The sequence below is a fragment of the Grampus griseus genome (genome assembly GCF_964374135.1).
Source record: "Grampus griseus genome assembly, chromosome: 12".
Taxonomy (NCBI): Eukaryota; Metazoa; Chordata; class Mammalia; order Artiodactyla; family Delphinidae; genus Grampus; species Grampus griseus.
In genome coordinates, this window is record NC_139006.1 from 6,482,391 (window position 1) to 6,497,635 (window position 15,245).

The 15,245-nt window shown below is 39.9% G+C and overlaps 1 protein-coding gene and 1 pseudogene across 2 annotated transcripts in view; both read left to right on the forward strand.

The window, feature by feature from the left end:
• SBNO1 (strawberry notch homolog 1) overlaps positions 1–15,245 on the forward strand; it is a 58,186-nt gene that overhangs the window by 12,032 nt on the left and 30,909 nt on the right. Inside the window, exons 5-11 of the mRNA XM_082667917.1 lie at positions 3,410–3,510; positions 7,323–7,419; positions 8,661–8,821; positions 11,808–11,941; positions 12,130–12,220; positions 13,729–13,890; positions 15,155–15,243. Coding sequence (XP_082524043.1) covers positions 3,410–3,510; positions 7,323–7,419; positions 8,661–8,821; positions 11,808–11,941; positions 12,130–12,220; positions 13,729–13,890; positions 15,155–15,243 — 835 coding nt within the window. The remainder of the gene's footprint in view (positions 1–3,409; positions 3,511–7,322; positions 7,420–8,660; positions 8,822–11,807; positions 11,942–12,129; positions 12,221–13,728; positions 13,891–15,154; positions 15,244–15,245) is intronic.
• LOC309830690 (ubiquitin-conjugating enzyme E2 variant 1-like) lies at positions 14,081–15,073 on the forward strand (annotated as a pseudogene). Its single transcript has 3 exons — positions 14,081–14,090; positions 14,312–14,715; positions 15,035–15,073. The product of its transcript is annotated as a ubiquitin-conjugating enzyme E2 variant 1-like (transcript).

Here is a 15,245-nt window from a genome sequence, read left to right on the forward strand (position 1 = left end):
ACATACCATTGTACCTTTTAAAGGGGTACAATTCAGTGGATTTTGGTATATTCATAGAGTTGTGTAACCATTACACTAGCTAATCCATAATGCTTTAAGTGTAGGTTTAGATCTAAAGAGAAAAAGCTCAACAGTGATTTGATCACTCTTTTTTAGGAATTCATTTATGCATAAACACTATAAATTTTACAGTTAATTTTTCTTCTCTGGAGTGGCTTTTTTATTGCTCACTTATTCAAAAGATATTTATTTATTTATTAATTGCCACACTACGAGGCATGTGGGATCTTAGTGCCTTGACCAGGGATCGAACCCATGCCCCCTGCAGTGGGAGCACTGAATCTTAACCGCTGGACCGCTAGGGAAGTCCCTGTTCTAGGATTCTGAGACTATGGCTGGGAAGAAAACTATTGAAATTTCTGCCCTCATAGAGCTTGCATTTGAGTGGAGAAAAACAGACAATAAACAAAATAAATGAAGTATATAGTATGTTAGATAGGGGTAGGCACGTGGAGAAAAATAGAAAATGGAATATGGGGCAGGAAGAGGTTGTATTTAAGTGGAATGCTTAGAGGAAGCTTTGTGTTTATTGTAGTAAGGTAATTTTAAGGGTAAAATAGAGTTTTTTTTTAACTTTGGCTATATCAAATTTTAGTAGTATAGTTTTAGAAACTGAAAAATGTGAACTCTTTTTTTTCTTTTTTTGGCTGTGCCACTCGGCCTACAGGATCTTAGTTTCCCAACCAGGGGTTGAACCTGGGCCTCAGTGAAAGCGTGGAGTCCTAATCACTGGACTGCCATGGAATTCCCAAAATGTGAACTCTTAAGAGGGATATTCTTTCCTTCCTTTTTCCATTGAGCTAAATAGTATTTGACTCCCTGCCTGGTGATTTATACTAATACCTAATACATAGCATCCCACTGGGCTCTTGGAATGGGGTGCTGGATATTGAATAGAGAGTTCCTCCTTCCAAACAGCTGCTTTATTTTTCCAGTTGAGAGAGATAAGTTTTAATACCCGATATATAATTTTGTAGCAGAATTGATTGCTGGGAAGTTCTAATGTGCTTGTGTTTATAGAGTAGAGGGCCAGGGACTTCCCTGGTGGTCCAGTGGTTAAGAGTCTGCACTCCCAATGCAGGGGGCCTGGGTTCAATCCCTTGTCAGGGAACTAGATCCCGCGTGCCACAACTGAAGATCGCGCACCCGGCAATGAAGATCCCGCATGCCGCAACTAAGACCTGGCTCAGCCAAATAAATAAATAAATATTAAAAAAATAATAACAAAGTAGAGGGCTGGGGCATTCTAAAGGAATGAGCAAGGAGTGTTTGTAGGTGATACAGAACTAACTTTGTCTTCAGTGACAAATGCAATTAAAAATATCAGATAATCTAATCTTTGAGTCCACACCTTTGTGCCTTTTGGCTGTAGTTTTACTCTTAAGGTTATTGTCCTGAACTGACTGGAGCCTGGCAGCTAGATGCCCATTGAGAAATTATTTTAACTGTCTCAGGATTGATTTCCATTCTGTGCCATGGAGAGCAGGACCACGGCCCTGACCTAGCTGAGGTGCAGGGCAGCATCTGGAATGGCTTCTGGGAGACTTAGGGGTGATCAGCAGTTAGTAGAAGCTGCTTTTCATTAAAGTCTTTGGATTTAATGAGGAGAAAGACTGCTGCTGTGCCATCGTGAGGAAAGTTTAGAGAGCAAAACAAAAGAGCTTTGGAGCTGACCGAGTAGTATCTAGTACAGTAACATCTCCCACATCCAGTATAATACTTCTTAAAAGACAAGTCAAGGCCATCCTTGTGTGGAAGGCTGAGAAATTGTCAGACTAGACCAGGGCTGAAAAAGAAACATAGTAAGTGAATGCCGAAGATAAACCAACTTTTGTGTTGTAGGAGAGGGTCATCTTTTTACTGAAAGGGAAGAATGTTAAAAGTGTCAAACTGCAAAGAGCGAGGTTTTGCATGTTCTCTCTCTCTCTCTCTTTTTTTGGCCGCCCCGCATGGCTTGTGGGATCTTAGTTCCCCAACCAGAGATTGAACCCAGGCCCTCAGCGGCGGTGAAAGCATGGAGTCCTAACCACTGGACCGCCAGGGAATTCCCTGCATGTTCTCTGCCCCTTTTGGAGCCCTTAGCCCTTTAGGTGTCTCTTTGGATTCTGATCTCTCAGTTGAGCTCCAGTCCTGTAACTCTTTCTATGAACTGTTCAGTGGCTCTCCCACAGTTATATTAAACAGATCTGTGCTCCTAAGTAAATTTATTATCTCTGTACCAGCTTCCTTATTTTGCTAACACTTTAATCCCAGCCATTTTGTAGTCCCAAGTGACAGGCCACCCAAATACTCCCTATCTTTTGGTAGAATACATAAGGTCATAATCTGTTCTCCTGGTGTAATTTTCACACTGTAATTGCAAGAATACCAGGTACTGGGAGTGCTTCAGGTATACTTGGAGGATGGAGGCTAGTAACAGGGGCTCAGAACTTCTCAACCAAGTAGTTCTTTTAAAAAAAAAAATTAATTAATTAATTTTTGGTTCTGTTGGGTCTTCATTGCTGCGCGCAGGCTTTCTCTAGTTGCAGCGAGTGGGGGCTGCTCTTCGTTGCAGTGCGCGGCCTTCTCACTGCTGTGGCTTCTCCTATTGCAGAGCATGGGTTCTAGGTGCGTGGGCTTCAGTAGTTGTGGCTCGCGGGCTCTAGAGCGCAGGCTCAGTAGTTGTGGCGCACGGGCTTAGTTGCCCCGCGGCATGTGGGATCTTCCCGGACCAGGGCTCGAACCCGTGTCCCCTGCATTGGCAGGCGGATTCTTAACCACTGAGCCACCAGGGAAGCCCCGTAGTTCTACTTTGATTGATACTTTGATGGAGAGGTTCTTGTGCTATATCTTAAAAGAGTTTGCAAACCACTGGTATAGAAGAACAGGTTCATTCTTTGGATCTTTATTCTGAGGGAAGACAGTAGAGTTCCCAAAGTTTTTTTTTTCCCTTCCAGAAATAATTATTTTGCCTTGAAGGTTAGTAAGTACTTCCAAATCAGGTGCGATTGATTCTGTCTTGGTGCTAATACCAGGTTTTGCACCAAGTGAAGTGTCTCAGAGTAATGCTGGCTGTGGGTAATTGTTTTGAAATAAACTGCCAAATAGCGTTCTGGTTAAGGTGTCTTTTTGATAAATAGTTTTCAAATTTCCTGTGCACATGTTTCCTTTTAAGTTGTTTTCTAATGTTAATTCTTACCTCCGTAATGACATATAGCATGAGTATTTTTATCCTTATGCTTAATTTAAGTTAGAGATAAGCAGATTGGTATTCTTTGGTTTGTGAAGTGGGTAAACTTTACTGAATTTTTTAAAAACTGTAGGAAAATAGATATTTTGTTATAAAATGTACATTATTTCTCCCCCTCAGCTGATGTAAGCAATGGCACAGTAAAGAAAGAGTCTTCTAATAAAGAAGTAGCAAGAATATGGATAAATGACATGAAAATGAGGAGTTTTTCCCCGACCATGGTGAGTTTCAAAAGCTATATCTGTATTTTTGTGTGGTATGAAAGTACACTTGGCTAAGTGTAGCCCTCAGAAAACTTTTTTTGGGGTGAAGGGGAGCTTCTCAGCTACATAAACTAATGAACAAGCATTAAACCTCACTGGAATAAATTAATATATGCTAAACAAGGGGATTATAAGATACATATTTGATAGATAGAGTATTATACAAAGTGCTGACGCTTTTCTATTGTGAATTTCATCTGATAAGTAAAAAGGACAATGTGGAGTTAACCAAAAGTATTTGATAATTATGTTCATTTTAGGATTGAGCCTTATTATATAGCTGGTTATGGGATGTCAGATCATATAATGGTTTAGTTGTGAGTAATTATATGTTAACATTATTTTTACATTTTGGAAATGCTATATGCTTCAGGTAAATTGATTCTGTGCGTGTATTTAATAATTACGCAGTGTATAACCCTGCCTCTGTGTGGTGGGTTTCTGGCTCCCCATTTTAATAAACATATAATTAATGCCACATGGTTTAAGTAGTAATATAAGGTACAGCAAGAGGTAAATAGTGATGCTCGCAATAGAGTTTATGAGTTTGTAGGAAGATGAGACTCAGATGGCCTAGGAGGACTTCACTTTTTTTTTTTTTTAATAAATTTATTTATTTGTTTTTATTTTTGGCTGTGTTGGGTTTTTGTTGCTGCGCATGGGTTTTCTCTAGTGCGGCGAGCGGGGGTTACTCTTCATTGTGGTGAGCAAGCTTCTCATTGTCGTGGCTTCTCTTGTTGCAGAGCACAGTCTCTAGAGCGCTCAGTTGTTGTGGCGCACGGGCTCAGTTGCTCCGCGGCATGTGGGATCTTCCCAGGCTAGGGATCGAACCCGTGTCCCCTGCATTGGCAGGCGGATTCTTAACCACTGCGCCACCAGGGAAACCCAGGACTTCATTCTATGGAGGCAATGTCATGGAGTTTGGGTGTCGAGTCTGGAGAGACTTTGAGAGGGCCTTTTAGGAAGGGAGCTACAGCATTAATAGGCACAGAGGAGGTGGTAGCTATATGCTTAGGATACTTGGCTTGCAGGAAGAAATTGGAATGGTTGATTGGGGGCTCTCTGGAGGGTCCTGAATTGAATTTGATGGACTTGGGACTTGGAGCAGCACCAGTGAGGCCCCTGGAAGTAGAGGGACCTGTTAGTGACTCAGGATGTGTTGGGAAGAAGAGACAGGTTAGGAGGTTGGTTAAGTAGTCCAGAAGGGAAGTGATAAGGAACTAAACGTCAGAGATTGCAAAGGTGATTGGAAAGGATGAGGGGAAAGGTAAAAAGAAAGTAAGAGGGGACTGCACATAATGATACCAGAGGATTGGTAAGACTGGGAATGAAATACAGAATTGGAGAGACAGCAAAGCAACCTGTGCCTGAGGTTTTGAATGGGGACCAGGAGAACAAGTGTTGGCAGTATCAGTTTACTTAACAGTTGAGTGCCAGCAGCTTACTTGGAAGTTGATTTTTGGAAAATAAGAATGCATTTTTTCTTTAAGATTATTTAGTGCTCAAGTTCCCAGTCCAGCTCATGTTGCCCATAACATGCCAAAAGTTCTATATTGTCCTAGCAGTTAAGAGACATCTAACAGATTGCAAACTGGTAGCCTGTGGATAAAAACCAATTGACAGGTGTTTTGTTTGGCATCCACATTATTTTGAAAATTTTGAATGTGTTGCAAACACATAAAATGCTGATTTCCAGGTTCTCTTGAAAAATAGGAGTACCTGATAATCCTGGGCCCACATTCCTCACCTCGTGTTAACATGCTTAGAGTTGAGTAGTGAACATCTACTTTGTATGTTGGTCACACATTCCCCGTGTACCACAGTCTCCCTCCCCTTCATTTATCTCCTTGACCCTAAGCTTGGTGTCAGTTGCCATTTTACATCCAGCTGGCTTAGACATATTACTTGTCTGGTCCTTGGATTTTGTGACCGTATTGTGTTACCACCTAATCCTCCAATTATATACCTGCGGTATATATTTTTTAAAGGTAGGGAAAGACAAGGTAGAGGGAGAAAGGCGGCTGGTCATTTAGCACAGTGCGCATTCCTATTTTACAGATGAGGAAAAGGTGCAAAGGGGGATGGGCAGGACTGAGAATGTAAGTAATTTGCCCAAGGCTACACAGATAGCAGCAGAAGTGGGGTCTGGGTCTGTTTCTTTGGCCAGCCCCATTTCATCTCTTATTTCTGAAACTGGGTTTTATTTTGGCATACTTTCTGAGAACATTCAGGGTTTCTTTGGATTTTTTTTCTAAGGACTCCATGGGTTGATGGCTGCATGTTTATCTCACATCTCCCTTTTCTTTCCCACATTTATTGAGCATCTATGTGCCATCATATGCTGCTCTAGGCTAAATAAAAATAAATAAGTAAAATAAAAATAAAATAAAAGAGGAGCCTGACCTTACATTTTATTTATTTGTTTGTTTGTTTTTAAGATAAACTTGTTTTATTTATTTTATTTTTGGCTGCGTTGGGTCTTCGTTGCTGCGCGCGGGCTTTCTCTAGTTGCAGCGAGTGGGGGCTACTCTTTGTTGCGGTGCGCAGGCTTCTCACTGCGGTGGCTTCTCTTGTTGCAGAGCACGGGCTCTAGGCGCACAGGCTTCAGTAGTTGTGGCACGTGGGCTCAGTAGTTGTGGCTCGCGGACTCTAGAGCGCAGGCTCAGTAGTTGTGGCGCACGGGCTTAGTTGCTCCGCGGCATGTGGGATCTTCTCGGACCAGGGCCCGAACCCGTGTCCCCTGCATTGGCAGGCGGATTCTTAACCACTGCGTCACTAGGGAAGCCCTGATGTTACATTTTAATGCCATGTGTCCTTGGCATTACCTGTAGGTCCTGACTAGGTTTTCTCTTTGTCCTTCTCCTCCCTTCCTTGGTATACTGGGTCCCACAGCTTCTTCCCTACATTCTTCCTTGATCAAGCCCACATTAATAAAGAGCTTCCCATTATGGTTTACTGATAGTGAAAAGCAGCTTTTTCAGGCGCTTCTTAGTCCCCTATTCCTCCCTGCCTCTACCTCTTTAAGATTCTGTAGAGAAACACAAGGTAACATGACTATATTGACCATTCACTCACTTTGCCTGGGGCAGTCTGGGTTTACTGCTGTTTTCCTGGTGTAAGTTACTAATAACTCCTCATTTTATTCTCAGATGTGCTGACGTTTGGAGAGTAGGTGATATAGGATTCTGTATGATTGTTGTTGTGTCTGTGGAGACACAGATGTCTGAAGTAAATTCGCTGTCTTTTAGAAGAACCTTTAAACTCCAGAGTTTTCTACGGTTTTGGTTTTAGGATCTAAGGGAAAGAAACAGATGAAGGTAACTGAGAAGAGGGTGGGATGTGAGACTTAAAGAGAGTTCCTGCCCATGAGATTGTAGGATGTGCTGCTGGGGCTCATCCACCTTTTCTCTCCAGACCCCTTGTTCTTTCTATTCCTGGAACTGCAATGAAGATTGAGGACTGGAGGTTAGACTTCTGGGCATCAGGGAGGCTGGCAGGTAATACTGAAGGGGAAGGTAGTTTGAGAAGGTGGTGGAGCCCTGTGGTGACCCATTTGTGTGTTTGCGATGAGAGCAGGTCATGGATTATCTGTGCTTATCTTTGGAGGAGCAGGGAAACCATAGACTCTGACCCAGATATTAGGGAATATAGAAGTGGTATGTCCTGTTTCCAAGATTGAAGATAGTGGGTATTCCTACAGAAGAGTTTTTCTGTGTGTTGGCTGGGCCTCCAGTTTCTGGACTTAGTTGATTTTGCTCTCTCTGTTACAGAAGGTCCCTGTTGTGAAAGAGGAAGATGAACCAGAGGAAGAAGATGAAGAAGAAATGGGTCATGCGGAAACCTATGCAGAGTATATGCCAATAAAACGTATGTCTTTGGGATTTGTCAAAATAATGAAAGACTTCTGGGTTCCTTTTGAACTTAAAAAACTGCCACACACATTATTATGTATTAAGATCTATCCATGTTGGGTACCTCAGAATTTGATAAGTGTGAGCTTTGTAGTGTGTTTTTTTTTTTTTTTTTGCGGTACGCGGGCCTCTCACTGTTGTGACCTCTCCCGTTGCGGAGCACAGGCTCCGGACGCGCAGGCTCAGCGGCCATGGCTCACGGGCACAGCCGCTCCGCGGCATGTGGGATCTTCCCGGACCGGGGCACGAACCCGTGTCCCCTGCATCCGCAGGTGGACTCTCAACCACTGCGCCACCAGGGAAACCCTGTAGTATGTTTTAAACTAGAATATGTTTTAAAATAGCTACATGAAAATTCTGTGAGTTTTTAAATTTTCCTACAGAAATTTAGAGCTTTGCTTTGGAATGAAGTCTTTTAAAACCAGGAGTGAAAAGGCTTTTTCCTTTCAAGTTAATTTTGCTCATATCAGCAGTGATTATAAAATCATAGTAAATTACAGAAATGTAAACACGTATCTTAGCTTTATACAGCTTATCTAAAGCAAATTATAAAAACATGGGAATCTTAAAAATAAAATCTGCTATTCGAATTCAGTGGTTTAAATTAACACCATTGCTTCCTTTTTTCCCGTAATGACCATGATTCATTTTTTTAGTGGCCACTGTATTAAGTTGAAAATGAATAATTTTTAGTTTTTGTGTAAAATTTTTCACTTTTTCATTTTATGGGGGTAATAAGATGGAAAAAAATCTATGGCTAGAATTTTTCTCTCCTATACTCTGGCTTTCTATAAAAAGTCACCAATAAGACCACTTAAACTAAAAATCTCTGTTTACGAACTGTGTATGGATTCCAAGGTCCCATACTTTCCTGGTTATTTAAAATGATGTCGTTAATCTAGGATTATGTTCTGTTACTACTGGAGAACCTGTTGGTATGAACTGTGGTGGTATTTTTCTAGATCTTTTTAATCAGCAAGTCTCTATTTAAACCATAGGTAGTTGATAAATAGGTAATTTTAGTCAAATTTAAACAGTACTTTACCATCAGTCAGTGACTTTATATAGGATCCCAGGGTGTATAGTTACTTCTTATATTTTCTCTGTCAGGAGAAATATTGCAATATCTTATGATAAGACTGGGAAGTGTTATTACTTAGAATAATTAAAATGAAATATTTTTAAATTTTTATTTAGTAAAAATTGGCCTGCGTCACCCAGATGCTGTAGTTGAAACTAGTTCTTTATCCAGTGTTACTCCTCCTGATGTTTGGTACAAAACGTCTATTTCTGAAGAAACCATTGATAATGGCTGGTTATCAGCATTACAGCTTGAGGCAATTACATATGCAGCCCAGGTAAGCTGTGTAATTTATAGCTACATACAGTTTTTATCTTTAATTTTAGTTCACAATGTATAGTTGTTTTAATTCAAAGTTAAGTTTCCCTTGCATGAAAATCTTGTGAATGTGATTTTTATAGAAGTTTTATGTGTTAGAAAATTAAAGGGGTAGTGTGGATATGGGGAATGTGTTTCTAGTGCAAATGATAAATTGTCATAACCGTTTTGGAATTCACTGGGAACATGTATTAAAATTAAAAATACCTATATCCTTTTACCTAACAATTCCATGCGAGTCTGTTTCATAGAACTATTAGATAAGAACATATATATATAAGGCTATTTGTTGCAGTTTTTTTTCCCCCCAGTGGCTGAAAGCTAGAAAAGATTTGAAAGCTCACACCCTTGGGGAGTGATTGAATAACCTTTGGTATTACCATATGGGTGTTTTACCAGCTTTTATATTATGTCAATTGTCTTGAAAGGATTTCTGAAATACTCCATTTTTGTAAAATAAATAGGCAACCATCCCCCATATTTATGTTTTATAAAAAAGTTTGTATTTGGTTGTACAGTCCTTGAAAAATTATGGAAGAATACTCACCAATTTTTTAACTTTAATTACCTGCTACATACGAGGGTAGCAAGAAAAAAATACACAGACCTCGGAGATAGGGCAGGTTTGGTTCCAGACTACCACAGTAAAGCAAATGTCACAATAAAATGAGTTGCATGAAGTTTTTGGTTTCCCAGTGCATGCAAAACTTAGTGTTTACACTATTATGTAGTCTGTTAAGTGTGCAATAGCATTATGTCCAGAAAAACAATGTACATACCTTAATTTAAAAATACTTTAATGCTAAAAAATGCTAACCATCATCTGAGGCTTCAGCAAGATGGGGGGAGGTCTCGCCTTGGTGTTGATGGCTGCTAAATGATCAGAGTGGTGGTTACTGAAGGCTGGAGGGGCTGTGGCAGTTTCTTAAAATAAGACAACAGTGAAGTTTGCCGCATTGATTCATTCTTCCTTGCACTAATGATTTCACTGTAGCATGCAGTGCTGTTTGATGGCATTTCACCCACAGAACTTCTTTCAGAATTGGAGTCAGTCCTCTCAAACTCTGCCACTGCTTTATCAACTAAGTTTATGTAATCTAAATCCTTTGTTGTCATTTCAACCATCTTCACAGCATCTTCATTAGGAGGAGATTCCATCTCAAGAATCTGCTTCCTCCACTGAAGTCTTGAACCGCTCCAAGTCATCCATGAGGGTTAACTCCTGTTAATGTTGATATTTTGACCTCTTCCCATGAATCATGAATGTTCTTAGTGGCATCTAGAAGGGTGATTCCTTTTCTGGAAGGTTTTCAGTTGATCTTGTCCAGATGCATCAGAGAAATCAACTATCTATGGCAGTTACAGCCTTACAAAATGTGTTTCTTAAAGAGTAAGATTTGAAAGCCGAAATTACTCTTAGCTCCATGGGCTGCAGAAAGGCTGTTTTACAAAGCAGGCATGAAAGTGACATTGATCTCATTGTACATGTCCATTAGAGCTCTTGGGTGCATTGTCAATGAGCAGTATTACTTTGAAAGGAATCTTTCATTCTGAGCAGTAGGTGTCAACAGTGGGTTTCAAATATTCAGTAAATCATGTTGTAAACAGATGTGCTGCCTTGTTCCATTTGTAGAGCACAGGCAGTGTAGACTGAGCATAATTCTTAAAGGCCCTAGGATTTTTGGAATGGGAAATGAGCATTGGCTTCAACTTCAGGCCACCAGCTGCATTAGCCCCCATAAGTCAGCCTGTCCTCTGAAGCTTTGAAGCCAGACATTGACTTCTTCTCTAGTTACGAAAGTCCTAGATAGCATCTTCTTCCAAAAGAAGGCTGTTTCATCTACATTGAAAATCTGTTGTTTAATGTAGCCACATTTATCGATTATCTTAGCTAGATCTTCTGGATAACTTGGTGAAGCTTCTGCATCAGCACTTGCTGTATCACCTTGCAATTATGTTACGGAGATGACTCCTTAAACCTCATTAACCAACCTCTGTGAGCTTCAGAATTCTTCTGCAGCTTCCTCACCTCTCTCAGCCTTCGTAGAATTAAAGAGTTAGGGCCTTGCTCTGGATTAGGCTTTGGCTTAAGGGAATATTATGGCTTGTTTGATCTTCTTTCGAGACCACTAAAAATTTCTTCATGTCAGCAATAAGGCTGTTTCGCTTTCTTATTGTTTGTTCACTGAAGTAGCACTTTCAATTTCCTTTAAGAACTTTTTTTTTCATTCACAATTTGGCTATCTGGAGCAAGAGGCCTGGTATTCAGCCTGTCTAGGCTTTCAACATGTCTTCCTTATGTTGTAATCATTTCTAGCTGTTGATTTAAAGTGAGAGACATGCAGCTCTTCCTTTCACTTGAATGCTTAAAGAAGCCATTGTAGAGTTATTAATTGGTCTAATTTCAATACTGTTGTGTCTCAGGGACTGGGGAGGCTGAAGGAGAGAGAGAGATGGGGGAAATGGCCAGTCAGTGGAGCAGTCACAATACACACAACATTTATTAATTAAGTTCACCATCTTATATGGGCGGGGTTCATGGCAGCCCAAAACAATTAAAATAGTAACATCGAAGATCACTGATCACAATAACAAATATAATAATAATGAAAAAGTTTGAAATAGTATGAGAATTACCAAAAAGTGACTCAGAGACACGGAAGAGCAACTGCTGTTGGAAAAATGGCACCAATAAAATTGCTTGATGCAGGGTTGCCACAAACCTTCAATATGTAAAAAATGCAGTAGCCCCTGAAGTGCAGTAACAGTGAAGCACAATAAAATGAGGTATGCCTGTATAGTTACGTAAAAGTATGCACACTAAGCCAACTACATGCCATTTCTATAAAAACAGAGAATGTTAATATATGACTAAAACAAGGTATGAAAGACTGATTGCCAAAATATCTAAAGGAATAGATAATTACCAGCGTTTTCTTTTTCAGCAACATGAAACATTCCTACCAAATGGGGATCGTGCTGGATTCTTAATAGGTGATGGTGCTGGTGTAGGAAAAGGAAGGACAATAGCAGGAATCATCTATGAAAATTATTTGTTGAGTAGAAAAAGGGCTTTGTGGTAAGTGCTAAAGACTGGCTGTGGAAGCTTTTGTTTGTGAATAATCCAGCATATGGGGATGGGTCTTCGTGAGTAGGTATATTTTTTTGAAGTGTCAAGGCCTGGGTTTATTTATTCCTGAATATTGCTAGAATGATGGGATTTGTATTGAATTTGTGTGTTTTTCTTTTCCCTTTTTTTTGTGGCAGGTTCAGTGTTTCAAATGATTTAAAGTATGATGCCGAAAGAGATCTGAGGGATATTGGAGCAAAAAACATTTTGGTCCATTCATTAAATAAGGTATGAAACTTTTCTATTCAGTTGGTCATTCAATAAATATTGACTTATCTGTGAGATGGGAATAATAATAGTTTCTACTTCGTAGGGTTGTTAAGAGGATTAAATGAGTTATTTCACAGAAAGCATAGTGAGTGCTAGCCACTATTGTTGGTTTTCGGATTACTAAGTGTTAAATAATATGCTAGGTAGGGTTATGTAGCGGCAAACAAAATAAGCATTGTCTGTTTTTATGGAGTTTATTCTCTTACTCTTCAGGGTTTTTCATTTGTTTGTTTTTGTCTGTTTCTGAAGTTACTGTATATGAGTGAAACTCATATACTTATGAGTATAAGGGTGCAGTGTGATAAAGCTATATGGACAGGTAGTGTGCCCATCGCATCATATAGAGAGAATTGTGATTTGGACACTGTTTTAGATATTTGTACATTCAGTGGACTTGTATACCCGTACCTGTGTTCATGTTAAAACAGTTCTGTCAAATGGAAGAAAATGTGTTTCATTATCTAGAAAGCACAGTCCAATGTTCATTTAGCAAATCTTTATTGACTTCCTACTATGCAGCAATTCCTGGAGTCACATGGGTAGAATAGACAGACCTAGTTCCTGCAGGTGCTTCCTTGCTAGCCCTTTGAAAATAAGTAAATGTAAATCTACTTTCCATGCGAGTCCTAAGTTGCTTCAGTGTTGAGTCCTGAGTTGCTTCGGTGTTGTTGCCCTGCCCATCAGTGGCTTTTTTTGGGTGAGGGTTACTGAGTGGTTTGTTGGGTTAAGTACTGTGTCTTGAATGACTACTAGCAGTTCAAAACTAAAACATGTAAGGGGCATCTAGAAGTATTTTTGATTTCTAAATCAGCATAATTGAGGAAGACCACAGTAACTATTAATCATAATTCTTATATAGCCCTCAGATCTTAATTACAGTGCTTTGCATGTAGTAAATGCACAACAAATATTTGTAGAATGAATATTGTGACCTTTTCTTGGGGAGTTTGATTTGTAATCTTTTTTTTTTTTTTTTTTTTTTTTTTTGCGGTACACGGGCCTCTCACTGTTGTGGCCTCTCCCGTTGCGGAGCACAGGCTCCGGACGCGCAGGCTCAGCGGCCATGGCTCATGGGCCCAGCCGCTCCGCGGCATGTGGGATCTTCCTGGACTGGGGCATGAACCCGTGTCCCCTGCATCGGCAGGCAGACTCTCAACCACTGTGCCACCAGGGAAGCCCTGTAATCTTTTATTGATGATAGACTTTTTTGAGACTTTGATGAAAACTGGATCCTTGTACGTTAAAGTTATACACACACACACACAAACACACACGAGAGGGTTCATGTGTGTGTGTATGTATGTGTACACATGTGTATGAGAAATTTTGTGTATGATCTTAAGAGGTCCTTTGACTTTCCTGAAGCCCATCATGGTACCACCAGTTTCCTGCTGTAGAAATCTGGGTGGGATAAATATTTTAGAGACAAAAGTGTATTTATTAAGTTCTTCTCTTTTCTTTTTTAGTTTAAATACGGAAAAATTTCTTCCAAACATAATGGGAGTGTGAAGAAGGGTGTGATTTTTGCTACCTATTCTTCCCTCATTGGTGAAAGTCAGTCTGGTGGTAAATACAAAACGAGGTTAAAACAACTCCTACATTGGTGCGGTGATGACTTCGATGGAGTGGTATCCTTTGCAACAAGTTTTATAATTTTTAATGACACAAAATATAACACACAGGAATTCTGAGGTTAAATAAAAAGACTGCTGGGACGAGAGCTTTAATGATTACATAGAGTCCAAGGGAGTCAGAAAGTTGATTCTGTTTTGTAGCTGTCATATACGAGGCCAGTATTTAAGTTCCTGCTTTAGGAAAATGTTAATAGGTATGGGACATGCTGAATACTATATTCCCTTCTTAACTTAGTGATTTCCAAACTTATTTGCTCATAGCATACCTTTTACTATCCTGCATGAGGATCACCAGTTTTTGAAGTACTGATTAAGTTGGTTATCAGTTGTGCTTCTATTTAACAAAATTTGCTCAAATTATCTGTGTGGTGGACATTTTTAGCCGTAGTGGATCCTTTCATTCATTCTAATTAAGAATTAAATATCCAGTTCAGGAGTGACAGCGCCGCAAGGTGGCAGCCACCACGGGCTCGGACAGTTTATGAAAACTGAATATACAGCCTTAAGATAGAATGTGGACCTAAATACCCAGAAGCAACCCCCTTTGTAAGATTTGTAAGAAAAATTAATATGAATGGAGTTAATAGTTCTAATGGAGTGGTGGACCCAAGAGCCATATCAATGCTAGCAAAATGGCAGAATTCATATAGCTTCAAAGTTGTCCTGCAAGAGCTTCGGTGCCTAATGATGTCCAAACAAAATATGAAACTCCCTTAGCCGCCTGAAGGACAGTGTTACAGTAGTTATCAAAAAGAAAAACCACAGGCCCTCCACCACCCACCCCCCATTCGATTCAAGCAGTCTTCATTTTCTGCAGTAGTAAATTTTCTAGATGCCAAAAAAAAATTAAATATCCAGTTAAGGTTAATGCCAAATTCAGTGAATGCCTCTGTGGCTGGGGGAAGGGGGCTATGGAGATCAAGGAGAGGCACATAGAGGGCTTCATTGATATTTGTGATCTTACAGAAAAAGAAAACCATCTGAAGCAAATATGGCAAAATGTTAAGGTTTGACAAAACCAGTTAATAGGTATAGGTATGTGAATATTAGTTAAAAAAAAAAAAAAAGTTAATGCTCAGGGGCTTGTTATCAACAGCATCCCTCCCCCTAATAATCTTGATTCTTTTTTTTACTCCAGCTACCATCCCAGAAATCTTGGATGTTTCCCAAGTCCTAAGTGAAATAAAAGTTAACTCTTCCTGAAAGATTGGAGACACTTGCTACTAATGTGACATGTTCCTTAATTTACTCCTTACAGATAGTGTTTGATGAATGTCATAAAGCAAAAAACTTATGTCCTGTTGGTTCTTCAAAGCCAACCAAGACAGGCTTAGCAGTTTTAGAACTTC